Source organism: Tympanuchus pallidicinctus, unplaced genomic scaffold (assembly GCF_026119805.1).
Source record: "Tympanuchus pallidicinctus isolate F22 unplaced genomic scaffold, pur_lepc_1.0 scaffold2, whole genome shotgun sequence".
Lineage (NCBI taxonomy): Eukaryota > Metazoa > Chordata > Aves > Galliformes > Phasianidae > Tympanuchus > Tympanuchus pallidicinctus.
In genome coordinates, this window is record NW_026294721.1 from 43,212,944 (window position 1) to 43,240,794 (window position 27,851).

Below are 27,851 nucleotides of genomic sequence, written 5' to 3' on the forward strand. Positions count from 1 at the left end.
TGTGTCCTTCTTCAATTTATTAAAATAAGCCTCTGATTCTCACACCATTTTATGCTGAAGTGGATGCATAATCAACTCAAATTGATAAGTTTGTCAGACAACAGTAAACAAACGTATGGATATCATGCTGGCACATATATAACAGTAGTAACAATCTTGCTGGCATTTTCCTCCTACAGTGTAAAAATTCTAAGACCAGCAATTGAATGTAGTCATGTATGGTCAAATATAATCAGCACATCAAGGCAACCGGCATAATAAGAAAAGTTAATACAATCCTCTTGGCAGAAGCAGAAAACACAAAATTTAAAAGCTTGAATATCCTTCTACCTATAGCAGTACACTAAGCTAACTGATTTGCACCTCACAGTGCAATTAGCTTACTCCCTCTTTAACAACCATGCCTGCCAGGTGCCAAATACTCTTTGATTATCTTTCATTATCAGTTATAGGTGAGGACATGGTCCCAAGTGTTCTTCCATGTTCTCTGGATTTGGTCTGCTAGTTTGTTCTAGCTGTTAAGAAAACACTGACAACTACATGTATGTCATCCACGGTCAACTGGCAACGTTTAGCAAACATTTGACAAGGGCTACTTCTTGGGGTGGCAAGATGGCTGGAAAAAGAGAAACCTGGATAAATGTGAAAATCTGGCTTTTTCTGTAATGTTGGTAATGTTCAAAAATTAGACTCTACTAAATGGTCCTGGATTAAGTCATCTTTATCATTTTGTAGTTCTTCTAATCTAGTCACACTTGCCTCACACGCAGTGCACCACGCCTGCTTCTCTTCAGTACTGCTATTGCTCGTCTGCTATTGATCTTCCCCTTAACAGAACTGAGGCTGGAAGCTACACACAGAGCAAAGATCTCTTTGCAAGGCGCCTCTTATTTTTTTATGCATATACATAAACAGAGAGAAAGAGATCACTCCACCCAATAAAAGTGATTATTTCAAGATTTATTTTACCTTAACAGTGTTAACAAGCTGTCCATCAAGGTACAGTGCTGCTGTACTATTCTTCAGCATGCCTTTACTCATGACCAGAACCAGGTGATGCCACTGGCCTTCTGCAATGAGCTCACCGCAGCGAAAACGGGCACAACAAGGAAGAATTTCATAAAACGATGACTCTTCACTAAAATCATCAACTAAAAGGAAAGTACCAGTTAGAGGGCAACAGGAATAACGTTATTAGCTTGATTTTTATGTCATCAGAAAACGCAAAAATCTATAGAGACACATTAAAGACAGAATTTCAGAAAACGTAAAGTAACTCATACAATGTTAGTTGTATTTTTGGTTAAGTAATACAATTAACAAGATCAAAATGTTTTAAATATTTCTTTCAAAATTCCAAGTACAAGAACTGAATGAATTAATTAATTTTTGAAGTATTCAAAGCACATTTCACAGTGGAACAGACTGAACTTCTATAAGCACTTGCATATAAGCCAATGAAAAGTTTTGTTGCTATCAATAATGTGTATCTGTTCTTCTAGCCCTAAAAATCCCCTAAGAAAATTCTCAGGGTAATTTTAGAATGTTGAAAATTACATTTCACTTCTCTCCTTCTCTCTTCCCATTACTAACTTTCTCAGGTTTCTCTCTAAAACTTCAAAGCTACTTTTTAATCTAACACACACCTTAGAAAGATATCCATACCTCTCATACTTCCTCCCTTTTCTAAGGTCTACAGTGTGACTGTGCTGCAGCATGGTCCTCCTCAGAGGACATACGGGAACCTGTACTCTGAGGCCTGGAGCATCTCTCTCCTCCTGCTCCAATCTTCGTGTCCAAAGGGCTCTTTCTCACAACCATTTTTTCTTACTCTTTACTCCACACAAGCCTTCTCCCTTTCTTAGGTATCTCTCTTCAACATATGCTGCTGCCTTCAGTTCTCAATAAATATTCTGCCTTCAGTTCTACATAAATTTTTTTTATTATTGATAATTTTACTTTTTCTAAAACGCATTCTTTGATTTCACACTAGAAAGCATGATCAGTTTGCAGTACTCAGGTCCATTAGATTCTCCATCCGAATCATCAAAATCTCCCACTCTCTATTTGAAACTCCAAAAAAGAAAAAAAGACAAAGTTTGAAAATTCTACACTAGAGAGTATTTCAAGTGAAAGCAGGAGTGTTTCAGATCTCTCGTCATTCTTCCAGTGTTGAAGGAAAAGAAACTAATCCTCTCACTTCAATATCAGCGTATACAGAGAGAACACTACTGTCTTTAGAAATAGCACAAGGAAAAGGATAAAAGCAGAGTTCTTAGAACTAACTTCCAGATACAAAAGAAATCTTTCCTCAACTTCTTTTTCTCCAGCCGAGCACCTCAAAGTGCAACTCTCAACCACAAAAAGAATTCCTAAAGCACTCAGTTTATTCTCACAACAAATGATCAATCCCACACACTGGCAGGCCAGCTATCTCTGTTCTTCAGACCTGCTCAGAACTTGACTGCACACCATCAACTACTATAAGCCATCATAAGGCAGCAGATCACCAAAGGAAAGTATCCCATTCACTTTAAAAGGAATCTTTGTAGGCAAAGACAATCAAATCCTCTTTGTCAAAGCCTCTTCAAATCCAACATCTTCTAAAGAGTTAGATAAGAGCTTACAAACTAAAAATGTATAATTTATTGCTCCAGTGCAGGCCAAAGCAATTACTATGAACATAAGCTCAGGTTTTTTCAGTCTGGAGAAGAGAAGGTTCTAAGGAGGTGCCAGGACCTTCCAGTAATTAAAAGAGAGACTAAAAACAAGAGGGAGGTAGACATTTTACACGGGCAGGTAGTGACAGGACAATGGGGAACCGTTTTAAGCTCAAAGAGGGGATATTTAGATTAAATGTTAGGTGGCAATTCTTTACTCAGAGGCACCAGAAGAGGTTGCCCATTGAAGTTGTGGATGCCCCATCCCCGGAGGTGTTCAAGGCCAGACTGGATGGGCCTTGGGCAGCCTGATCTGGCAGATGGCAACCCTGCCCACAGCAGGGGGTTGGACACAGATGGGCTTTAAAGTCCCTTCCAACCATTCCTTGACTATAAGTATTCAGCTTTCCAGGTTATAAAAAGCTGCTACTATCTTTCTAATTTAAAAGCTTTAGTTCTAGCCCTGTACAACCAGTCTCCAGCTCTCAAGTTAGGTTTTAACATCTTTTTCTTTGAGCTTCTACTTAGAGAAAATAGGAAACTATGCTAATGTTTATTTATCATGAAGGTAAAGAATATTCTATGATGGTCTGCTTATGTTTTTGGAAATAATTACAATTGTGAAGAAAAAAAATATTAGTGCTTCTTATTCAAAATAGAACAGAATGGGACAGAAGACACCAGACTGTGCTGGTTTGGTAAAGTACTAAGCCTGAAATGCACAGAAGGCTGCTCCTCTGCCCTCTGCTCATCTTCAGTCATTGGCCTGAACTGAACAGTTGTCTTGGAAGCATTAAAGAAGGATAAAGCAGGAGACAGGAAATGGCTGAACCTGAGGCTTCCAACCACAGTGACAGCTCTCCCAAGCAAATTCAGCAGCCTCATCAGCTTTACTTTGCTTTTTATAGCACTTACTGTAATTCCTCTCGATCTCAGATGCCAAATGCACCAACAAACTCTTTCTGCAAACTGATCTCATCATTAAAACATAAAGGAAATGACTGACTGCCTTCAACTAGCCAGACAGCAAAGCTGGTGAAGCTCCAAGTTCAGTCACATGCAATTCCTACGTATAAGACATTTGTCTAGTCTAGATCCAGACAATCATAACATTGTCAGGATTATCACACAACACAACTCTTACCATAATTTTGAAGTAATTCTTCTTTAGTTGAAACAATAAGTGACCGGTCTTTTGCTGAGAGGACGATGGCAAGGCACACATAGTGCTGCTCCGAGGAGTTTGCGCGCCGCACTACAGTAAGAAGTCTGACAGGATGGTTATTAGGAGGAGTACTAAAATGTTCAATGCAAAACCAAGTTGAGTAGCTTAAACCGGATGGTGGTGGGAAAAATCGTTCACCTAAGAACAAAAAGGAAAACTCATTATGTAGTTGGAATAGCCTCTACTTAGTACATTTACATGTTCCTATCCCATTTTTTTCCCCAACTGCTCAGTTCCTCAGCTGATACTAGTTATGCCTTTGTGAACTTTGATGCTGCTATTCCCACTTCCGACAGAAGCCTGCAGAAAAGTCACATCAAGCTAGCTCAGAGGGACTTCTTTCAAAATCAGGCAAAGCAACAAAAGCACACTACTCTTACCCTAGAGACAAAAATTAACTTTAAAGATGTGCTTGTTCAGAATGCTCGAGCTTCAGTTCCCTAGACAAAAGAGGGGATCTAAGAGGGAGTTAATATCACTATAGGATACATTTTCCACAGGTATGACTGAGTTAGATCTATCCAGTGTTCCTTGCCAAAGATCTCTCTGCCAGATACACTCAACGCCTCCCCCCCTCCCTGCTACCCACAGGTTCTCCCATAGAACAACAAAAAGCTCACAGAGTTCAATTGCTGACACTAATCTCATCTTACTGCAGCAAAACTTGTGCTTTTTCTTTCCTTTCTTTTTTTTTTTTCTTTTTTTAATTAATACTTAAGACTTATTTTGATCAACAGACCACATTCAGTTAGCCCCACAACATATCAGGTCACTGTAGGCTGAATAGCTTGCAGTGAGCAAATATATGAGATGGAAAGCAATTTAGATGGGACTTTTACAACTATATATGGCAACTACATCAGTAATACATTCAGGGAACAATTCAGCTGAAGTAAGCAACAAGGATGGCCCTACAATCCATCCCATGGTTCCTATCCTCTGGCCACTTAACACTGGTACCTTAATGGTTCTTAACACATAATTTTATGTTCTCTTGAAAGCCTTGTATTTTGAAGCAATTGCACATTTGCATTTTGTATAGCTTTTGCCTTAGGAGCAAAAAGTAATAGCAACATAAAAGACACAAAGTTCTCAATAGTGAACGTGCAATATCCAACACCATAACATTACTTCATACCTGAACATCATCAGGTAAAAAATACTGTTAACAATAATACCCAGGTACTTACCAGTTCCAATTCCACTGACAACTGCACCATCAATAAGTCCTGTAGTGACAGCATTATTGGTGGGTGCATTGTGGGGAGCCAAACTTGGCAAGAACAGACAGCTGTTAAACAGAAAATCAGCATCACACTAGTGTATATGAAATCCAGGATAATCAGAGCTCACATACAACCTAGAAAAATACATCACAAGTGTATCATCACTCTCTATTAATGCATGTATTTCTGAAAGGTGGAAATTAATTAAGATTTCTCCTTCAGAGGTTAAACTATCTTTAGCACAGAGACCTTTGGTACTCTACATTTTTGGTGCAAAGACACAGAAACTTATGCTCATGTTGCTCCACAGCATAATCTGTTCCCTTAAGGATGACCATACCTCTCTTCACACCCTTCGAGATACTCTGCACTCACTGACAGACTTATTAGCTAAACATTCCAAGGATCTGGTAAACACCTGGTATGGTGTTCTTTTTCTAAGTATGCACACCTCGCAGTGAGGTCATATCTCACAGAACTGGATACAGATGGTCTTTACAAGATGCTATGAACACAACGGGAACAGGAATCAGGAGCACAGTTCCAGGTACCACAACATTTTAAGAACTCAGACAACTTTGCTGCTCGGCCTACCCATGGTAAAGGGAATCCCCATAGGATTTCAGCTGCCAGTGTACAATGATGGGCAAGACACTTCACCTCTATTATTAAGACAAAAAGTCATCACTTTCTTGCTATTTACCCTCAATTTGTGTAGTCACAGCTATCTTCCCTTTGGTTACAGTTCTTATTATTTACTTCTTCCTTCATTCTGAAAATGTTATTTGCAGGGAAATCCCCTATTGTTAATGGTGTTAGAAGCATTGCATGTGTCCACCAACTGACTATTAAATCCGCTGTGTTCATGAACCACCATGGGCACTTTGAAACAGACCAAAATACATTTACGTCTTTTAATTGTATGGCAGTCCTATAGGTGACCCAATGAAATTACAAGGCTCTGTTATGTGGGTTACTTCTGACTGTTAGCAGCGCCTACCAATCTCCTGGGCTGATCACAATGGCAACTCATTTTGCTAGCCTATTTTCATTTGTTCTTAGCAGAAAATGTTTTCCTCTTCAGGGGGGACACAGAAGAGAGCTTTGAGCAACATTTGTTTTCCAAGACAAATCAGTCCCTAACTAACCTAGATATAAAGGTTAGATGTCAAACAGATACATCTCTGCTTCACAAAGCTCTAAAAGGAACACAAAGCAGTGGGAGATCTGAAACACAGGCTGGGCTGCACTCTCCCACCAGTCATCCCAAACAAACTAGAACTTCAGTGCTCATATGAAAGTGTCTCTCTCCAATGCCACAATGTCAAGAAAAAGACCTAAGCACAGTAAATGTAAATATTTTGTTTGGAAAGAAAATGACAAACGAAACAATTCTTGTTAGGTTGTACTGCTTTTGCCTTCATAAAATTGTGGAAAGGTCCTGGCATACAGATCATTTTTTTCTTTTCCCTAAATTACTTTGAAACCAGACTTAACTAAGGAAGTTAAAGAGCTACAGATCTCATGAATATTTCTCACATCTTTCAGCTTCACAGCAGTTGTCAGTGTTATTTGTTAGTGTCACTGAAAATCTTTCAAATAAAATCTTTTTTCTGGTCAACATATTGGAGCTTTTAACCAAGCTTCTAGGCAATTCTGAACAACCACTTATCAGTTAAGGCTTCCCATAATCAACTGATTTAAACATACCTTCCAACACTGTGCTCTTTGGGCATTTCAGCCCATTTTCAGTCCATGGTCTACAGGCAGCTAAGGGATACCTTTTTTATACTCCTGGCCTGCATTATGACAGCAATTTTAGATATTTAACCCTTAATACAGGACAAAACAAGTATTTTCATTTTTTTCTATTCCATTGTGGCAAATATTGGTATTAAATACATGCTGAGAAGGGCGTCACATTTTAATCCTCCAAACAGCCACACTAGATCACAGTAGATGATCTTTACTTAGCAGTATTAAATGTTAGTTAAGAAAAAAAAAAAAAAAAAGCAGGAGATGATGGCACTATGTTCCAAAAAACTGAAGGAATTAATTTCTGTATTTAGGCTCCATCTCCAGTTAATTATCAACCTTTTCCAGTTATTTGGACTACACATAGTTTCCTACTTTACTTATGTTTCTGCCTTGCCTATTTCCTCACTTTCAAGTTCTTCAGCAACTTTAAGCAGGTTTCAGAGTATTCGGGTGGTTCAAAAGTCACATGGAATTCTAGCAACAGCTGTTTTTCTGCAGGAGTATGACAGCATCCCTTTGTTATAGAAGGCCCATGAAATCCAGATCCAACAGAGTACTGTTAACACTGTGATACGTGTGGACTTGCACTTTTACACATGGCAAGCATTAGCTTCAAGTCAATGACAGAATGGACATCTGCGGCATAAAGCATTACTTTCTTTTCTTTAAAGGATTCATCCATTCATTTCCAGGCTGCAAATAGTCCATTGGAAATTTCAACAATTCCTTTGAAAGAAGAAAGTAACAGAACACAGAAAGCATTGTGCACTACGCTTTTTGAGAGCACTATGGTACCTTACCCGAACCCTTCAAGAGATGTGTCAAATTCAATGAAGGCAGGAGTGACTGATGAGCCGTGAAGCCTGATATCATGGGGTGTTGTCATGGACACCAAGCACTTCACTCGCGTCAGGGGGACTGTGCTTCCTTCAGCTGGTTTGAGCAGGCTCCGACTGATCCGGTAGTGGCTATCTTCATGCAAACTGAAGACGCTGTCTGAACCCAGACCTTCCATTGAGGTAACCATGCTATCTGCATTAAGAAATCAATACAAAATACAGTATTGCAAAAAGAAGGCATTTTTGGGCTTTTTATTGGGTCTTTCCAGAGCAACAGCTGAATGACCAACGACTGCCCACAAATTCAGCCTCTCTATTAGAAGATCAAGAGTTGGAAAGCACTGCTCTCTCATTAGAATCATGGAATCATTAAGGTTGGAAAAGACCTCTAGGATCATCCAGTCCAATCCCAACCCATCTGTACCGTGCCCACTAACCACATCCCTCAGTGACATATCTCCACAGTTCTTGAACACCTCCAGAAACAGTGACTCCACCACCTCCCTGGACCACCTGTTCCAAAGCCTAACCACTGTTGTCTAACATCCAGCCAAATTATATAAGCACTCAGCTTATATAATTCAGCTGAGGCAAACTGACTAACATCTTCGCAAGATGGCACAGAGATTTGGCAGTGCTATCAGAAACTGAGTGAACAACCCATCTCATTATCTCACACCAGCAAATGCTCCTTTCACATAACTCAGGAACATTCCTATTATATGGCTTAGCAGACAGGAAAGAAACTGCTTGATCTTATTCAGATGCAATAAATGCTCAGATTAGCAATAAATAAGATGCTAGTAAGATGCTAATAAGATGCTTTAAACTAAAAGCCTCAGAACTCAAAATAAGCAGAGAACCTCAGATTTGCTTAGAGATTGAATGTAGCAACCTGCAGCATACCCACAAGGTAGTTTTACCTTCTCTTTCTTAGTTTAGTAATTTCTCAAATTCATCTTTTCAGTTTTCACTGTTTATTCTTATCCCATCCTTTAATAATACCCTATTAAACATAAATAAATAAAAGAATTCAATGCTGGCCAAGAGAAATGGTTACTCTTTCCCAGTGCACATAGTCTGATGACATAACACAAATAGAATAGAATGCAATTACTTCATCTCGTATCTCTGAAATAAAAATGAAAGATGAGAGTTTTGTAGACACTGGAGAGAAGGTATTTAACGCTTGTAACTTAACACTATCCGGGATACTTTTTAGTTCCTTTTAAATAACTCAAGCATTAAGATGTGAACAATGCTTTACAACGCCCTGTTTGATGACCGAATCAACATCCAGAAATAAATATCACAGGCTTTGGAAACTCACCAACAACAGGTTTCTACTACCACCCACTGAGACTTCCCTGTACTACGTGTTTGGCTGTTCCCAGGCTCTACAACTGTTGAATAATAAGAGAGAGAGGGGCACGTGTAGAAGAGAGGCTCAGATTAGCTGGAGAAATCCTCCGATGTTAAATTCAAACAACCATTACAGACATTCAGCACAGTTCACCAGGCTGATTTATTAAATAGCTGGAAAACATATGCAAGTGTTCTAGTGTGAAAATTATAGCTGATGGGCTATTGCTGTATGAGGCATTCTCTCAGACAGACAGAACACAAAGCAATAATGAATGTTTTCACAGAGCCTGTATGTATATATATCTACAACCTAAAAATATCAAGTAAGTATTCTGACTTAGGTACAGCAATTTCATCTGCCATCTTCCTGAATCCATGCGAGAGACTACACAGATGTAACGACATGATGTGAACCTTGAAGTATGTAGGTTGCTCTGATAGTAACACCTCCTACTTATTTCCACAGAAAATACAGCAGATATAAGGAGCACAATAACTCTAAGTGATAAAGCAAATTCTCAGGTACAGAACACATTTTTTTTTTAACATAGTTATTACCATTAGCCACACACTTTTGCTAGTGACAAACAAGAACCTGTATGCTGCGCTCATCACATCTGCAGCAGTAAAGGTAGCCTACCGTTTCACTGCTGCTATGATGGCATTGTTGCTAGGAAAGTGTTGCCCACACAGTCCAACTTCCAGCGTGTTAATGTCCACAAATGTTCCACAAGCACAGATGAATGTCAACGGGTACAATTTCTACCGTACAGAGGAATTCAGTTCCACACCTTTGCTTCATACACCCTTCTATGTCAGATGCCATTTGATCAGATTGCCCCTCTGCTGCTGCCATCTGTCTCACGGCAACAAAATGTAACAATATTGGCAGGAAGGTTCAACCTCTACTGCCACTACACCAACGTTTGCCTCTGACATTATGGGCTAACATCATAAAATAGAAGGCATTACTTTCAGAGCAGCCCTCATATCTGAGAATAATATTTTTCCTTTTACTGTTAATCAGCTACAACCTTAGCATCCACTAAAAACCTGAAAGTGAGCTAGTATCAAAGAATCGCAGAATGGTTAAGGTTGGAACATCCCCCTGAAGGTCATTTGCTCTAGCAAGGGACATTCACAGCAGCGGACCCAGGCTGACGTCCGTGTGGTTTTCAAGACCTTCAAGAGACTCCACAATCTCTGAGCAACCTGTACCAGGCCTCCATCACCCAGACAATAAAGATGTTTTGTATTTAATTGCTACTATTTGTAAGTTTAGAAATGTTTATTTCATACACATCTAGTGATGTAATTAAATACCATGTTCCCTCTTTTTTCCAGTTAAATTGTCCTGATGATTCCACATTCATACAATGTTGGGGCAAAGTTATTTCTTTCTGCATGTTTATGTACAAATATTTACATAAATACGCAGTCGAAGGATATGAAGTAAAGTGATCTTTACACAAACTTCTGGTACCTCAGCACTTACTTCTCATTTCTGGTTCAAAACTCAACGAGCTGGGTTTGTGCACGCGGTACTGCTTCAGCAGCTTTTTGTCCCAGGCTCCGCAATTCAGAGGATTTCCCAAGCGTAAAAATTCCCTAGGAAAGAAGACAAAAAAGAATTTGAAGATCATATTCAAGTTTGTATCCCAGAATGGCACCAAACACAATACCATTAAAGTTAATTACTTCATAGAAACATAGAATGGCTTGGGTTGAAAAGGACCACAAAATCATCTGTTTCAACCCCAATTTCAGGAAGGTGCAGAGTCTGCTCAAAGCCACATCCAGCCTGGCCTTGAATGCCTCCAGGGATGGGGTATCCACAACCTCTCTGGGCAGCCTGCTCCAGTGTGTCACCATCCCCTGAGCAAAAAACTTCTTCCTAATACATAACTAAACCTTGCCTGTCTCAGTTTAAATCCATTCCACCTTGTCCTATCAGTAACCACCCGTGTAAACAGTCCTACCCCTCCTGTTTGTATGCTCTCCTCAAGTACTGGAAGGCCACAAACGAGGTCTCCCTGGAGCCTTCTCTTCTCCAAGCAACTTAAATATATTTTTAGCTAAAAATACTGAACAAAATACAGAATGATTACACGTGATTGATTTGAAACTTCAAACTTTAAAGACACGCTATCAAAAGTCAATGTTATTTCAACTAATCAAAAAGGCTTTAATAAAGCAGACAACTTCTTGGCAATAAGGCCACTACATTCCTGGGGAGAGGATCGGTATCCCTACTGCACACTCAAGAAAGTGAGCTCACCTAGAAACTATGGGCTTACATGAGAAAGCCATCTCTGCATTTTCATCCATCTGTTCAGTTATAATAGGACAGCTTCAGAGCTAATAACATCTGTGCTTATAGATATCGATTGTACCTGTAGCTACAGCTACGTTATCAATATCTATGGCTTGGAGATGCTCAAGACCCTGTGATGACAAGTGTGCACACTGCAGTGATTTCCAGTAATTCCAGGTGCCATCAAAGGGAAGCAGCAAACTGTCCTGGTTGTATCTCAGCCACTTACCTACCCTCAGAGGATTGTAACATCAAATTCCTCACATTAAGTGAGATCCAGCAAGAAACTCAAAAGCATGACATAGCTGTGTGGGTATCAACAAATGGTTCCAAACATGTGCACAATAAACTTTTCAACCTTCCTTTTCTAGCATCAGCACAGAAATATACGCAAATATTCATGCACTAACATACAGGAAGCTGAACTTTTTGAAGTTATGCTTCACAAAAATTTAGTAAATTCTCAACAGAAAGTCACTTCCTTTATTTATCCTTTCTATCTGTTCTCAGAATGAGTTACTGCAGAATTGGTCCAGAACAAGGCCAGGCAATGCTACCAAAGTTGAAGAAGAGGGCAATCAGCCCCACTCTTTCTATAAAGGCTCCATTTCTCCAGACGTTTGTTTCATCACATCCCAGTGTTTCCTTCACATACGCTGAAGGGACAAATCAAACAGCTGCCCTGAAGCTTTTCCAGTCTGGGGTATTTAAAGCTACAAAGAAACATCTAGCAATTGACTCCCTTCTGTAGCACCATCACTTTTACAATCTTAGCATTTCCTCTTACTGACAGACTAGCCAGGGACTGCACTATGGATAACCTCTCAGTACTTACAGGAAGGAAGTAAGCAACTTTAGTGTAATCTCTGTGGGGAAAAAACACACTTCCTTCCATCATATTCCTTCCCCCTGAATCCTCACAGCTCCAGGGCTACATGCTGATTAGCAGAAGCAAGACAGGCTATTTAAGGAGAAATAAAGCAGGATTCTGTGCCATCCACTGCCACACAAGGCCATTTATGCTCTCTAACAATCCAGGCTATTTACAGTCAGCCAGCCTCAGCACAGGCACAAGGGCCTGGCTCTGCAGGACTCAATGGTGTTGTTCTGACCTGAGCACCATGGGCTGCAGTGCCTGGGAGGCCAGCCTTTCAAACATCCTCTGGAGCGGGGGATGCAGCGAATGGTCCTCATCAGCCAGAGCAGCACTGCATCTCTGGAGAAGGCGTGCGTGGAGCCCAGCTTCACACATGACCTGCTGGTTCCTCTCTGTATGCACAAGGGACTGCAGGATGTTGGCCACTGCCAGCTGGAGGTCCAGCGCATGCTGAAATGAAAGAAAAACAACATGCAACTTCAGAAGAGACAAACTGAGAAAACCCTTATGCAAAATAATCAAAGGGAAACCACCCTTGGCAATCAACACACAAAAAGTACTGTACTAAGTTGTGTGTGCACCTTGCAGGGACAATGAACACCTGCATCACCTTCTTTTTTGAAAATAAAAGGTAGGCGTTTGAGAGAAACAAATGAAGTCAAACTAACGCAAAATGATTTCTATCAGACCTTTCCTACATAACTATTTAACTTGATAGTTCTGTAAAGCATATGAGTTTCCTGGCAGGAAGTAAGAGTACGCCCAGTCACTCCCAAAGCAGAAGACAGCAGGGATGTGTTGCCCACCTCTGGGTGCGTAGTTGATCCAACAGAGGCCAGAAGATCCAGCATCGCAAGCATAGCACCAGGGTGAATAACAACCGCGTCAGAGCTCTGCATGGATGTAGATCCCGCTTGCAGTTTCATATCAGGTATGTTTTTCTGAGGGCAAACAGGAGGTGTTGAAACAGAATGATATGCATGCCTGCAGGGAAAAAAACAACACACCATTACAACCCCCAGCTGTTACAATCCTTGTTGAGTTTTGGAGGTTTTTTTTTTTTTTGCTTGTTTGGGTTTTTTGTTTTGTTTTGTTGGTTTTTAAAAAGCTGCTGTAAAGTCCAACTGTACATGGATGTTATCAGTACTCCTTTCCCTTCCTCAGGTCAAAATACCAAGCATTTTTCTCAAGCCAATCGATGCATTTTCCCTACAGACAACCCAGAAGGGTCTAAATTTCTTGAGGGCATTTTAACACTGGGGAATCTGTTCCCCAGGTGATGCACAACTTAACACAAAAGTTGTCTTTCTCATCCCTGTTCTCATCCTAGTTGCAGCAGCAGCATGCACAGGCAACCAGTACTCCTGTTGAAAGCTGTATTTCTTCCAGAGAATCCATTTCTCCCCAGTTTCTTTAACAAATACTTATGCAATTTGCTATCAAACAACTGTGGGCAACTTCCAACCAACCAGCAGGAACAACATTTGTCTTGGTGCACACCCTTGCCAGCAGCCCATATGCTCTCAATCTTACAGTGACTATTGAAGCAACCTCATTTTACGTGAGTCTTTAGTGTCCATATGTACATACATACAAAGTGTTTAAGGTATGCACCTACTTGTGAGAAGAAAGAAAACATACTCCTAGATAAAAGTTTTATTGAGAATCTAGTGCTGCTTGCCATTTTACAGAAAGTGAGAGCTTTCTGTGCAGGATCTCCCCTTCTGTCTTATCAGTCAAGACAATCATTTTGCCCCTCCTGCTCCCAGTGAGGAAGACGTGCCTTCAACAGAAATAACATTCACAGACTTTCACTGTCTCAGCCATTAGACACTTTTCATCAGGAAAGCCTTTTTTCCCTGCTGGAACAGGACACACAGTGAAGGTGATAATGGCTACAAGTACAGTTCTGTCCTAAATATTTCAGCAGTTGCATCTTGAACATACAAACCACCAACAAAAAGCAAGATCATTTGTAGAGAAAGCTGGAGGCACTACTTATTTTAGCCAAAGACAGGACATTATAAAACACAGCACAATTTTTCTGTACTGGACAGAAAATAGGCTGTATATAAAGAGACAACAAAAGCATGCCCATCAGAAATATTAGAGACAGCTCAACAGAAATTTGGCATCTGAAAGAATCCTAGGGCACTTTTTACATTTAACATTCTTTTTTAAAAGATGAAATTTCTGATGCTTAATTCCTGTAGCTAATACTTAAGCCTCACACTCAATAGTACAATGAATCTAAGAAAAAAAATCTGTCCAAATCAATTTTCCCAAATATTTTTTTACCAACTCTTTAACCACCATATTTCCACACAAACTTTCTCCAGCAGACTTAATGCTTGAAATACTTGGTAGACAGAAGCAGTCTTGCTTGTTTCTTTGGAAATTAAATATAATTAAGGTTAGCAGAACAACTTGAAACAGTATCGTACAGAAAAAGTCTCTTAACCTTTTCTCTTTCTTAAGACAGAAATTTAAATATATGTATTTCTTTTCTTGCAAAAGTCTTCCTCCCAGCACCTGAAGAGGAGAACTGCCATCTCCTTGCAACATAATCCTGATAACCTCCACATAAGTTTTAGAAGACACGATTTACAAATCTGATTGCACTTAGCAATGCTTTTCAGTCTAATGAAATTCCTCTCTTCAAAGCACTCTAAGAGAAAACTTCCATCCTATTTTAAGCACAAATTTTACTTCTAAGTGTCCTAATCAGCACAATCATGTCCACCTTATTAAGTCAACTTCGAAGCTGTAATACAGGAAAAGCCTAATTAAACTCCCAGTCAATACTCAGAATGATGAACCAACAAGCAGATGGCCCCTTGCCTCAATCTGCCTGCCCTTTGACATTGCATGCAACAAACTGATCAGGGGAAACAGTGGAGAGCAGGCAGTTGGCTTTTCTGTCAATAACATAGCAAAAAGCCATAGCCTAAAAGCAAACGTTAGCAAGCAGTGCTTTGCACGCCTCTTGAAAACACCTTAACTTCCCTATGCAGTTTCCCATATGGAAGTATTTACATAAAAGCAACAAAGAGTCCGTTCAAAAACGCTTCCCCTAGGCAGGGAAAAGACCATAGGTCTAATAAAATCCTGCCAAACTATCGATCAAATGTTATACATCAGAAAGTCAGTGCACACTCTGCAAAAAATTAATTTACTCATGCTTATACATTATTCACGTTGTCCCCCTAAGGAGGGAAAGGAAGAAGCAGGCAATGTAAGAAGCCACTCTGACCAAGTCTAACTGTTACAAATGAGCACTCTAACAAGCCACTGACCTTCTGACTAAAAGTACCTCTTCCTGAAAAATTAATTGAGTAAAACAATTGAGGAAAAACAAATCCTGCTGCATTACATCACAGACTAGCAGAGTCTGAATTTCTCTGAACTGCTCTTGATTGTTTTTACATTTCTTAGATCACATTCTACTCTAGACCTTTTGATTTGCGACCATTAACATAACTCAAAGTAATTTGAGACTCTGGAGAAATTTTGCTCTCATACATTAGCAGAACTACATACAACTCTTTACGAAATGCACCCTGACATTTATTTCATCCAGTAAGCATACAAGCAAAAATGAACACCTCACAAACAGCAGCACCTGAGAGAAAAATGAGAATGAAGAAACAACAGTGAGAAACCAGAAACAAGATGAATTTCTCTTAAAAGGATCGGTACCTTTTCCTCGACAAAGCTGGCGTACCCCAGGGAGAGGGGAGAGAGGTCTCATTTGTCAGGCAAGGAGGGATCTGTTCTGCACGACTACAGACAAAACAGACAGGGGTAGGACAGAGAGGTTAGAGAAGAAACCGGAGGTCAAAAGCTTGTTAGTTTTACACAGCCATCACCAGTGAAGTCTTTACTTGGACTCATTCTTCAGAACACAGATGACAAAGAACGCTGCTGAGTGGCACTCATCAGGTAAACGTGTGGACGTGCACAGCACGGCCCTGTCTTACGGCACGGCTCTGCAGTGCTCATTCATTACTTGACAGAGTTTATCAATATGATCACATTGGCAAAACAGAGCATCTTTCAATATTAGACAGCAGAAATTGAGAAGGAAAAGTAAAGCCTGAGGTAAGTTAAATGTGATCAATGTGGTTAAGACAAAAATCAACATAAACTTCACAAGAACTGATGATCAGAAAATTCAGGAACGGAAAAAGCTGTCACTGAAAATGATAACGAAAAAAGAAACTTGAGGTAGCTCATGCTGCAGCATTAAGGAATTTACTTACCCCACTGATTCCTCATCACTACTTAGTCCTATAACTTTCTAAAGCATGCACAGCACTTTCTTAACACACATTTTGCTCTCACAACCAGGATATTTTAATAATCTTTTAAAACGAGGTTAAGAAATTAATTTCTGTACTTGGTTTGTGAGGTATCTGTTTGTTTGCTGTTTTAAAAATCCAGAAGAGATTATTTGCTGCTTTGGAGGAAAATCTTTCACAAACCATGAAGTCCGGTGCTTCACCAGTCACCTACTTCAAGAACCTGACCAACCTCCAACTCTAACAATATCTCGAGACATAAGATCACACCTGTAACACTTGGAAAAACCAGACTCTTACTTTGTCTGTAAATCAGATGGCCCATCTTTGAATAACAGGGCTATATGCATTAAGTACCTGGGGTACACAAGCTTCAAGACCCATTTATACAGACCCTCTGCTTTATCTGATGTTCTTGGACCTCGAATGATACATGAGGACTACCTTCAGATAAAGCAAATCTTAAATACGTATTTCAATATGCTTTACTGTCATCAAACAATCTCAAAAGACACGTTATTTTTCATTCCTCTTATCAGTTGTCATTTAAATTCTACCTGTTTAACTCTGATGTCATCCAGATAATTACTATTACTGACAGGTTAGATAGAACTTGAAGGACATGCCTATCTGTCTAAAACAAAATAAATTTGTCATATTCTCCACTGAATTATTTTAAAATCCCATGTTTCCATGGAAAGAAGTTAATGTGTAACACTGAAAAGCCAATTTCTCATTTGACTTAATAAATGCATAAAGTTCTGGTCAGTCCGTAAGATAAAGCAATCAGGAGGTCTGTCTATCTACCAGCAAGCTGCTTAAACTCATCAATACAATCACCAGCAATATGCCAGTTTTAATTACTGCTGTGACAAGAATGTTCAACATCAGAGGGAGTGTCTCATGCACCTGACGATACCAGTAAGCTATGTCAATATTTGGTGAGTCAGAGACATCTTACTTCACATAGAATCACAAGGTTGGAAATGACCTATAAGATCATCTAGTCCAACCGTAACCACTTCTCTCAATAAATGAAGAAACAAAGAAATAGATTTAAACAGATATACAAAAGCTTGCCATGAGTACATTTGAAATTACTTTGAGAAACACCAGGGAAAAAAGAACAGAGTTCGTACCTGTCAAAAGAATCTGTTGCTACCTTGTAGAGGTATATAAAAAGTTTGCTGCAGTGTCTTAGCGTAGGTGACACGGAATCCAGAGCGATTAGGTCATCCTCCAACAGTCTTTGAAATAATTGTGTATTTGAAGGAAAGACATTCAATGGACTTATTTTTCTTGAGTCTGAGAAGCAGCCAAGCAATCGAACAGCATCTGCCAGTTTTTCATACTGGATCTCTGTTTTGAAGAAATGAGAGTTGGCTGGCTCATAGCGCATTGCCGCAGTCAGTGTGCAGAACACCGTGTGAAGCAGTTCAAACACTTGATTCTGGTTTACTTTCTCCCAGCCATTCTTCGGTGGTGAGCACAAAGATCTTTCCATAGCAACGAGCAAAGATGTGACATACACAAATCCACCAACTTTTCTAAAAACAGTTCTGGTACGATGGCTTTCTCTCAGCACTGACAGGAGGGCCTACCGACAAAACAAACAAAATGAAGAAGAAAATAGAACAGCATTACTGATTCCTTGGAAAAAAAAAATCAATAGGAGCATTTCTGTTTGATATGCAAGCAAAACTATTGTCTTTTGTCAGAACTGGGTAACGCATCAAGTCTCCAAAGACCTCTGTATTTTAAAAGTCCACATCCTTAAGAACTTACAAAATAAAAAGACAAAGGGAAGGAAATAAAGCATCATCCCTAACTTAGAAATTATACGTTGAGGAATGAAGCGGCCAAGAGAAAAGGTTTGATCGAGTCTAGAACAGAGCCCTAAATTATCACATAATTCTCTTAGTGATAAGGCAGAGAATACAGCTGCTAGAGAAGAAACTACTCTGCCATCATACTTCACAGACAATTTGGAAAAAGAACAGGCAAACAACTGTAGGTAGCTATGAGTAATCAAAATACTTAAAATCTCAAAGCACATTAATACAGGCTGCAGTAATCCACAGCTTCTGGACAAAGCACTGCCAGCATTCAAAACTGAATAGCAATAGTAAGTAAATAGTAAGAAAAGTATTAGATTTAATCTTTCCCATAGAAACCCATAAATATTTGAGCTGAATGAAACATGGCTTTAAAAAAATTGCCCCAAAACAAACCTAAGAGAAAAACAATTATGCAGAAAATATTACTGATCAAAAGAAATACAAATATACAGCACAAACAGTGGAAACAATGGGGATCTCAATATCACAGAATAACATCCAAATTTCTGTGAAATTGGGGACTCAGTGATGATGCGACTCCCACACTACCTAAAAAAAGCAGCTGTCACAGGAACTTTGACCCATTTGTGAATAAACAAAATAGAGGAGGAAAAAAAATAAATCTCCATATCCTGTGTCACAGGCAGCAGAAAACTGTCACTGTTCCAGAAAAAAATAGAGCACAAAAATAAAGTAAATCTTCCATCACTGAGTACTCATTTCTCTCATTTCTTCATAATCACACTGTTTTGATGCACTCTGAGGATGGACAGTGAAACAGTGTTTTACTCTTTCAAGGGCAATATCTCATTTCCTGCCAAACCTGGATCAAATTTATGGGATGTACCACTGCAACAATCTCGACTGTCAATTCCACTGCCAAAACAGCGCAAATGGAGGCAAATACAAGAGGTCAAACAAAGAGGACAAGAACCTTGACTTACCATAGTACTACCTACTGTGGTAACTTCTCTCTGCCTTTGAGTGTCATGAATTAGATACACTTAAAACTAGAAGATGCTGACAGACAAAATACGCTAAATGAATCATTTTGTTATTAGCTTTCCTCTTTCTCTTTTAGAATAACATATGGCTGCTCATCTGTCAGAGGAATACTACGGATCCTTCTAACAAGGATGAACCTAAATGTCTGCCAATTCTCTCGAGTAACACTCATGTTTACCCAATACTACTTGCCTAGCTTTTCTAGCCTAACATAACAGTATTATGTCTATTTTCAAAATATTAGCTATTCTGAAAAGAAATTGTGGGTTTAGATTAGCAGCCAAAAAGCTTGTAAGAAATAAGTCTTCTTCCTCCTCTGCCAGGCTTCTTTTGCAATATTTCTACTTTTGCTTAAGGATGCAATTTTTTTTTTTTTTTTTTTTTTTTTTTTTTTTTTGCGTTTTATTTTTGTTTGGGTTTGTTTGTTGTTTTTGTTCCCCTTATATAGACTTCTATTCTGTGGCCACTACCATTTACATTTACAGTGACACATTCAACTTTTAGAACTAACATACTGTGTTATATTAAAGCAAGTGTGCCCCAAGACAACACAAGCCAGTGCTGAAAATACACTTGTGTGTTACATGCTTGATTTTTTCCCTACGTACTCCCAAAACATTTACTTGAATAATAACCTGCAGGGAAGGTTATCATAGCTGTATAATCTCATCCCTAAGGCTGATTGTACTAAAAGCAAAATCACTCACTAGTTTTCATCTCTGTGATTCTGAAACCTGTCGTGGACGGACAGAAAAAAAAGAAAAAAAAGCATCAAATAGACTACTTTCAGCTCCTGTATATGGACAATGTACATGAAATCCCTTACTCAGAGCATTCTTTTAAAAAAAAAAAAAAAAAGAAACCTATAGATGAACGTCTTAAGAGGGAGACCTAAGCAGTACTTCATTTACCCTTAAGATGTCTGTTTTCAGCTGGAGTTCTGTAGGTGGAGCAGAGTGCATCAGTCCCAGCAAAGTGCCCATGTCATCTTCCCCGCTAGGTGACAACACCAACTGCTGGATGATCATCAGAGCATGCTGTCGGCACTGTGGATACTTCACAATGTTGTGCACACATCTTGCACCACCAAACTCTCTGAAAATACCTATGCAGATTGGGGGGAGGGATGGGAAGGTTGTAAGGGTAGCAGCACGGGTAATAAAGGAAAATAATATATAATCAGTAACAAATAACAACAAAGGAAGCACCAAAGACATTTTGATTCACTTCTGAAGATTGGATGACAGGGTTTTAGGTGCATGGATGCTTAATGACTTGTACTAGTATTTGCCTCTCACAACAAACAAAACAGAACTCCTCTTCAAATGTTTCCATCAAAGGTGTTGAATATAAGGAGGCAGTTCTAAAAGCCTCCTCAATAATTCAGCTACTTCAACAAATGTTATTCTTCTTGTGATACAGGTGAAAGAGTCTACTAAACTAAAAGATGTAACAAAAGCTGCACCTTTAATGAAGACTATCAGATGCTTTCATTAAGAACTGCATTTATTACTCTGGAGTAATTTGTTTCATTGACAAAAACATAACTGAGCTGCTGGAGAAGAGCAGCCAGCTATGAGCATGGATCTGCTCTCTCCACAAGAACTGCGAGGTAATACACAAGCTTTCTTTCGCCAAGATTCATCTCTGCAACAATAGATAAATACAGAACTAATTGAAATATCAATTCAGAGTAATGTCTTCTCGACTGTGCCCTTCTGACTTGACAAAGGACACACCACCCTGCTTAAGTGTTGTGAATAATGCCTTTACTAATATAAGAATGAGCATATTTAGTAAGTACGTGGATAAAGTTGAGTTGGCAGATGTAAAAATCCAGTGTTGTGGACAAAATTCAAGAGCCAGCTGTTAAAAAAAAAAAAGCAGCATAGCAGTGAAATGGCATAGACAACAGTGGAGGTTTCAGGGGATTAGAAATTTACCACGAGGCAACTATGTTTAAATAGCACATGGGGAAAAAAAATGCGAATTAATACCATAGGACCCTAACAATGATGCACTAGCAACGATGCACCTAAGACACGAGGCAAAGATAGAAGTCATCCAGCATACACATAGTTGTTTTAAAAATAATAGCTATCTGCTGTTGACTTCCAAGAGTGCTGGCAATGGGACAGATGACAAGAAGACTTTAGCTTAACTCACAGCAGAGAACACACTGTATTTGAGGAAAAACAGAAGTCATTAAGACCATAAAGGGAGGAAAGCTATACAGAAACCTGGCGCTTTTCAGTAGCTACACAGGACATCCACTCAGAATGATCTATACGTAGGTTCAGCACACAGAGCCAGACTATATAACCTCATACCCTTTCTGAAGTACCACTACGTTTGTTCAATTTTGATAACTCATTCAGAAAATATCTAATTAGTATCTTTCTTTCCTCCAGAGTGCACTAAGATGCAGTTACTTCTCTACCCTGAATCTCAGCTGTTAATCCCAACTATAACTTCAGTTACAGTCTTTCAGAATCAGCAGTGCTATAATTCCTTGCTGCTAGTGAAATGAGACATGTTGGCACCCAGTTCTCGGCCTCCAGCAGGAAGAGAAGTTGTCTTCCACTTGCTTTCACTGATAACAGACATTTTTGCCCTACTCAGGCAAGATTTAAACTCCTCTGAAGGATGTGAATGACAACACAGAATTAATGTATTAAAGCATTTTTACCCACGAGGCAAAGAAACACTATCTACCAGAATTGCATTAGTCAAAAGCTCTTTTGAATGAGTACGAATGAGTACACTCCCATAAAACAGGAAAAACATTAAAAAGCGAAGCAAAAAACAAATGAAACTTCTTTTTTTCCTGTAGGTCACAAATAACAACCTCTATGTTCTGATTCAGCCTCTAGCAGAACTTGCAAGTGATATAAAGAAATCAGTTTTCCAAGTTGTGATATGTTTTTGCATGCTGTTAGTACATAAGCACATGAACTTGTTTTTTCATTTTATTGCCGGAAAAGAGCATGGGTTTCAGATGAGAACAAGTACCTTCTCCACTATTCTGTAGGAAAGGAGAAGAGATACAGTCCATTTTCCCTCGCTTTTTCTTAAAAGAGAACACTTCTCCCCAGTATATCTTCCTTAACCTGGAGGGAAGCCCTAAACTCCTAACTAGAGCTGCAGAATCCTCCGGTGACCTTATACCTAGTGGCAGTAGACTCATCCATATGATGGCTCTTGTCAATCCCTTAAAATTACTCCCATCTGTGGATTACAGCAGAAAGCTATCACTTTAACCAGCTCTGATGCACTTAAGAACACTTTTTTGGTCCACTATTCCCTTGAGTTAATAAAGAGACAGCCATCAACTTAATGGACATTTTTTCAGCAAGCCACTCTGCTTTCCATGACCACCTTGTTGAATCTAAGAAATAAAGCAGAGGGGCAGATAGAAAGCACATTAATTGCCAAAGGCAAAAGGACAAAATTGTTTTAGAAAGCTCGAGGTAGTATAATCTTGCAAAATGTGAAAGGCATAAACTTGAAGACGTACTCCACAGTCAGACTATTCCCTGTAGATTCCCTCTACCTTTTTTCAATTATATTTCATTTAGAAGCAACTCACTTTTGTAAATATCACCTTACCCCTGAAACAGATATACACATTTCAATTCTCTTTTAGGGCCAATTATACTGCTTTCAGATTTGCTTTTATGGAGAAAAAATACACAGAAATATGAATGAACTCATCTATATAAGGAAGACCACTGCAGAAGAAAAATTTTAAAACAGCAAACTTTTTTTTTTTTTTTAAACAGAAGTTTGTTCAGCAAAGTACTCCAATTTGTCCAAAAGTTATTGAACATTGAATTGTATTTAGAGAAAACATTTTGCTTAATCAACAACAGAAAATAAAGAAGTTAAAAGCTTTCTGCCATTAGGCCAGGAGCTATGCTTAAACAATGAGCAGCCAGTTGAGCTGGACAGTTGTAGGCTTCCATTCTGAGACATTTGTCACAGATTCTAACCTCTCACATTGAACTGAAAACAGGAACCAAACCAGAAGAGAGTAAGCAGCAGTCAGAATAGAGAAAAATAAAGAAGAAATGGGAGAAAAAGGCCTCTGTGGCCAGAAACTTTGTTTCTCTAGGTGGTGTCCTCCCCTCATCTTCTTCCTCTCATAAAGCAAAGCAAAAGGCTGTCTTTTTCAGTTGCTTTATTTTTAAGTTCTCAGAGACAATTTGTACTAATGTGAAGAAACATCTTCTTTTTTGATGTTGCTCTTCGTAAGATAAATAACGTACAGCATCATCTGCCTCATTCAGAAAAATAGATACTCGTAACTTAGGCCTACTTGTAGGTACTGATTAGGAATATACCTTCAAAAAAAGGAAACATCTTACACTACAGATGGCACACAGTTCTGAATCAAATTTCAGTAGGCACAACATTGTCAAAATTAAGTGTGCAATTATGTGCTTACATTTGTTGTAAGGAAACCAGTGCTACAAGCCCTACTACAGATAACTGCAGTAATGTTTGAGGAGAAATGGATGCCTATGGTTCTTTTTAAGCAAAAAATTGCCAAGCACATCAACTAAAAACAAACCAAAAAACCCAAAACTAAATTCCTTTATTTTATGTACTCCAGGTCATGCTACTGATTTTCTCTTATGGAAGAAAACTTAGCAAGAAAGAAAAAGGATATTTCACTGTGTTTAATTGCCTGAAGATAGAAAATCAGGACTACTTTGTCTTTAGGCAAATATCTCAATTGCATTTTTATAACTGCTTTGTTTTTAAAGTGCTTCGCCAATGGTCTTTCTACTTACCCGCATTTGTGTTTGAGCCTTGTAGTAGAACCGTCAGGGTCTCCATAACCAACAAAGCCAACTGCTTTTGGTCCTCAAGTGAACTGTTTCTTGAATCCCCTAAAAAGAATTGCAGAAGTAGAGACATTTTAAAAAAATAAAAATAAAATAAAATTTTTAAAACATCACTCTTTGCTAAGATGCTTCTTGATTTTTTCCAGCAGCGCTTTCCATTTCTTTATCTCCCCAGAGAAAACAAACATTAGTTTGTTTTCAAAGCAAATTTCAAAGCAAGTAAGATTTATTCTGCATGAGCATCCACAGGAAAGCTTAATTATGAAATGTGTGAAAACGCCATTTATAAAACCAAGAATTTTAACAGAAGCTTTTGAGCTCTGTGAGCTCAGTCCCTGACAATGTAGTTGTATGTGTTGTTTCACATCTCCAAATATTGTTTCTTCAAGTCACAACGCCACATCATTGATGAAGACCAACAGGATCAGCTTTGTTCTCTGAATACTCACAAAGAGAAATTCCACACAAAAGCACAAAATTACATCTACCTAAGTAAAACAAATGTGTTGATAATTTGACAGGTGTAACAGATGAACCGACACTGCACGTGGTATTTTAAGCACAGGATAACACTCCAGAAAAAAAGAATGATTAATAAGCTGCAAGGTGGAACGTGAGGGCAACATCCAAAAGGCAGCTCTCTAATCAGATGTCATCTTCATTCATTTATAGAGAAGCACTTGAGAAATTACTCTCCAACATAAGTTTCTGGCAATGTAGGTTTTTACATATAATCAACTGATTCACCAGCAAAGCTTCATACTATAAACCCAGGTAAATCAGTCAACAATTCTATATAGAAGTGCTACGGACACATGCTAACTCTGTTGCTGTTTGAATAAAAAATATATTAAGAAGCATGCAAATATGGTTTGTACTTGCCAAGCAATTAGCGGCTTAACTCTAAGATTTCCAATTTTGGACATGAAAACAGATATAATTTCTTCTAGTAATATTCTTATTAGAATATAGGCCTAATGCCTTTTAAAAAGAAGTCAGTAAACTTAAATACATAATCCCATGAAGAGTTTTATTAGCACTCCTAGGGGGCCAGTCAAGAGAACTAGGGTGAAGCAGGGGAGAAACGGGCAGGCTATGCATTGTTTCTTCACTCTTTCTTTTGATGTACAGAAACTTTAACATTAAAAACAGTACAGTGAAAGTCTTTGAAAAAGTAAATTGCTTTGATATTCTGAGATTGCCTTGTGAAGGACAGAAAGGGAGAGGGAACCCCAGTGTGTTTATGGGATGACACAGAAATACCTGCCAGAACTCTGCCCTTAAGATACGCATTCCATCTTTCTTTGTTTTCCTCATATCCATTATCCTCCAGCATTCCCAGTCAAAAATACATGCATTAGTAAAATGGAAGACCACACGCTACCTTGATCATTCAAAGCCTGAGTGGGATCTTTCAGAAGGGCTGCATATTTATGAAGAAGATTTACCATCACCTCCAAAAGCCCCACCTCCCTGAAGACATCCTTAAAGATGTAGTCGTGACGGGTGAATTTCAGGAGCGTCTTCATGGCAATGATGCTACAGTGATAAGAAGTGCTGGATTTTAAAAGGATGCTCACACTGATCAGTTCTTTACAGGGTATGTAATTCAAGCTGAAGACAACAAATTCCAGCATCTCAAAGTATTTGGTCTGCACTTCTGGAAGCTTAGAAATTTTCTCTGCAAACTGAGACAACGTGTGCTGCGATTCCAAAACGAAGTAATTGGCATTGTCCGCCATATAAATATTTGTGATGGCATCAAGGATAATTTGTGCTAGATAGCTAGTTTTTGCTTTCAAAAATGCATTCTGAAGGACGGAAAACGCTTGAATGTTCCTCACGCTGTGACCTAAATTAGAAAACAAAGTGGGATAGGAAGAAAAAAGTGAAAGTTCTTGATTGTCTCAATGAGCACACTTACTAATAACATTCCATGCATTCTAATAACAGTCGTTACTTTTTTAATTAAAATGGGCTCTTCGAAGAAGCCTTTGCATACCGATTATATTGCAAATCCTATGATTTACTACTCTTTCAGATGACATCGTGTCTTTGAAAGCAAGTGTTTACACATGCAGCTAAATGAATGACAGTTTCTTCCAAATAGGGTAGGGTGACCTATTTTTAAAATATGCAAGGAGATGCAGTTCTAGAGAAAAAAAATAAAGCCTGCGTATCATCTATCTGGTGTGCAAGAAAACACATTACGGAAGCAGTAAAATGTTCTGCATTCTGTAATACAGAAGACCACTACATCCTTCACAAGTTTTGGGTTGGCTAAGTTCAGAAGAACATGCACCTGATCACCTCCACTTAACAGACCAATAAGCAATGACAAAGCCTTATCAGTTGAGTTCAAAGCTGAACAGCACGCATGGCCTCTGAGTTATCACATTCTGTTCACTCTTTGAAATTCTGTGTCATAAAAGAGAGCTAAGTACAGAGAAACTCCAGAGGGCTGCAGAAGCTCAGTTTTGCATTAGAATTTTACACCAATAGTCATATCAGTATCAGATGATGGCACTGGGGTGGCTTTTGGGAATCAGCCTGTGAATAAGAAAGCTTTGGCAAGGTCCATTATTATCAATAGGAATCAGGAAATTAAAATGGAATTCAATTAAAAATGGAAGAATTTGTGCTAGTACTACTGCCACAGAGACTTTACATCTCTAAAAGCTACATCAAACTTCTTTTAAGTGCCATAAATTTCAATCAGATCTCATATGTTTAGCCAAAGATCACTTCACTTACATGTGTTCCTGTGGCATCAATAATTTTCAATGGACAGTGTAAATATTACCCTACTAGAAAGTTGCCTCAAATCTCAATGTAGTAACCTTTATAAGGATGGTACAACTCATAGTGGTCCAATCCCACTGTGTAAGAACCACCTCATGATAAATATCCTTTGGAAAAAAAATACAAGTATAAAAGAAAATTGGGATAATCTAACAATAAAACCTTACCTTCAAACAAGCTAAAGATAAACCATTAACATGATTTCCAAACCTTTTGTAAAAGAAGAATCTCGGTTTCTAGTGTATGCTCTATGGAATACTACTGTCTCCAGTATAACACTGTCTCCATCTTTTACAAACTCAGCTGTCCAATTTAGAAGAAAATTAAATTATCTCAGTGTCTAACCTTACTACTTTCCCTGCTGTATTCCTCCAGAAAGGAACAACAAACTTCCTTGAAAAGTTACATGCAATTTTCACTTACTGGAAGAATATTCACAGTAAATTGCAAGTCACATTCATTCATTTCTAAAAGGTGTTCTGCATGCTTTCTTTAAAATGAAAAATGTTGGAAAGTGGATGGAGTTCAATAAACATGAAAGAAACATAGGCAGTGACAGACACAACTGGTTATGTTCTAATTGAGTATAAACAGTTGTTTCAGGCAATCAAGCAGACTAATGCATTATCTTTGATTGTTACAAGGACCCCTGAAGAAACCAAATCTTCAGCATCTCTACAGAGTTCAAAACCTAAAAAGATTTAAATAAAAGCAATTAAGGCAATGTGTTCATACGTTCTCCACAGATAACTCATCAACAGAACTGAGAAATAAAAGGAACAGACAGATGT

General features: G+C 38.7%; 1 protein-coding gene across 9 annotated transcripts in view; it reads right to left on the minus strand.

The window, feature by feature from the left end:
• Positions 1 to 27,851, minus strand: part of WDFY3 (WD repeat and FYVE domain containing 3) — a 139,691-nt gene that overhangs the window by 55,605 nt on the left and 56,235 nt on the right. For 8 of the 9 annotated variants that reach the window (XM_052682973.1, XM_052682976.1, XM_052682972.1 and 5 more), the window contains exons 10-21: positions 25,643 to 26,110; positions 24,205 to 24,303; positions 20,320 to 20,513; positions 17,705 to 18,162; positions 15,964 to 16,047; positions 13,071 to 13,248; positions 12,500 to 12,714; positions 10,569 to 10,681; positions 7,670 to 7,901; positions 5,076 to 5,176; positions 3,805 to 4,023; positions 970 to 1,151 (exon numbers count right to left, since the gene is read on the minus strand). In XM_052682973.1, the coding sequence (XP_052538933.1) occupies positions 970 to 1,151; positions 3,805 to 4,023; positions 5,076 to 5,176; positions 7,670 to 7,901; positions 10,569 to 10,681; positions 12,500 to 12,714; positions 13,071 to 13,248; positions 15,964 to 16,047; positions 17,705 to 18,162; positions 20,320 to 20,513; positions 24,205 to 24,303; positions 25,643 to 26,110 (2,543 nt within the window). The remainder of the gene's footprint in view (positions 1 to 969; positions 1,152 to 3,804; positions 4,024 to 5,075; positions 5,177 to 7,669; positions 7,902 to 10,568; positions 10,682 to 12,499; positions 12,715 to 13,070; positions 13,249 to 15,963; positions 16,048 to 17,704; positions 18,163 to 20,319; positions 20,514 to 24,204; positions 24,304 to 25,642; positions 26,111 to 27,851) is intronic. The other variant, XM_052682977.1, reaches the window with a different exon arrangement.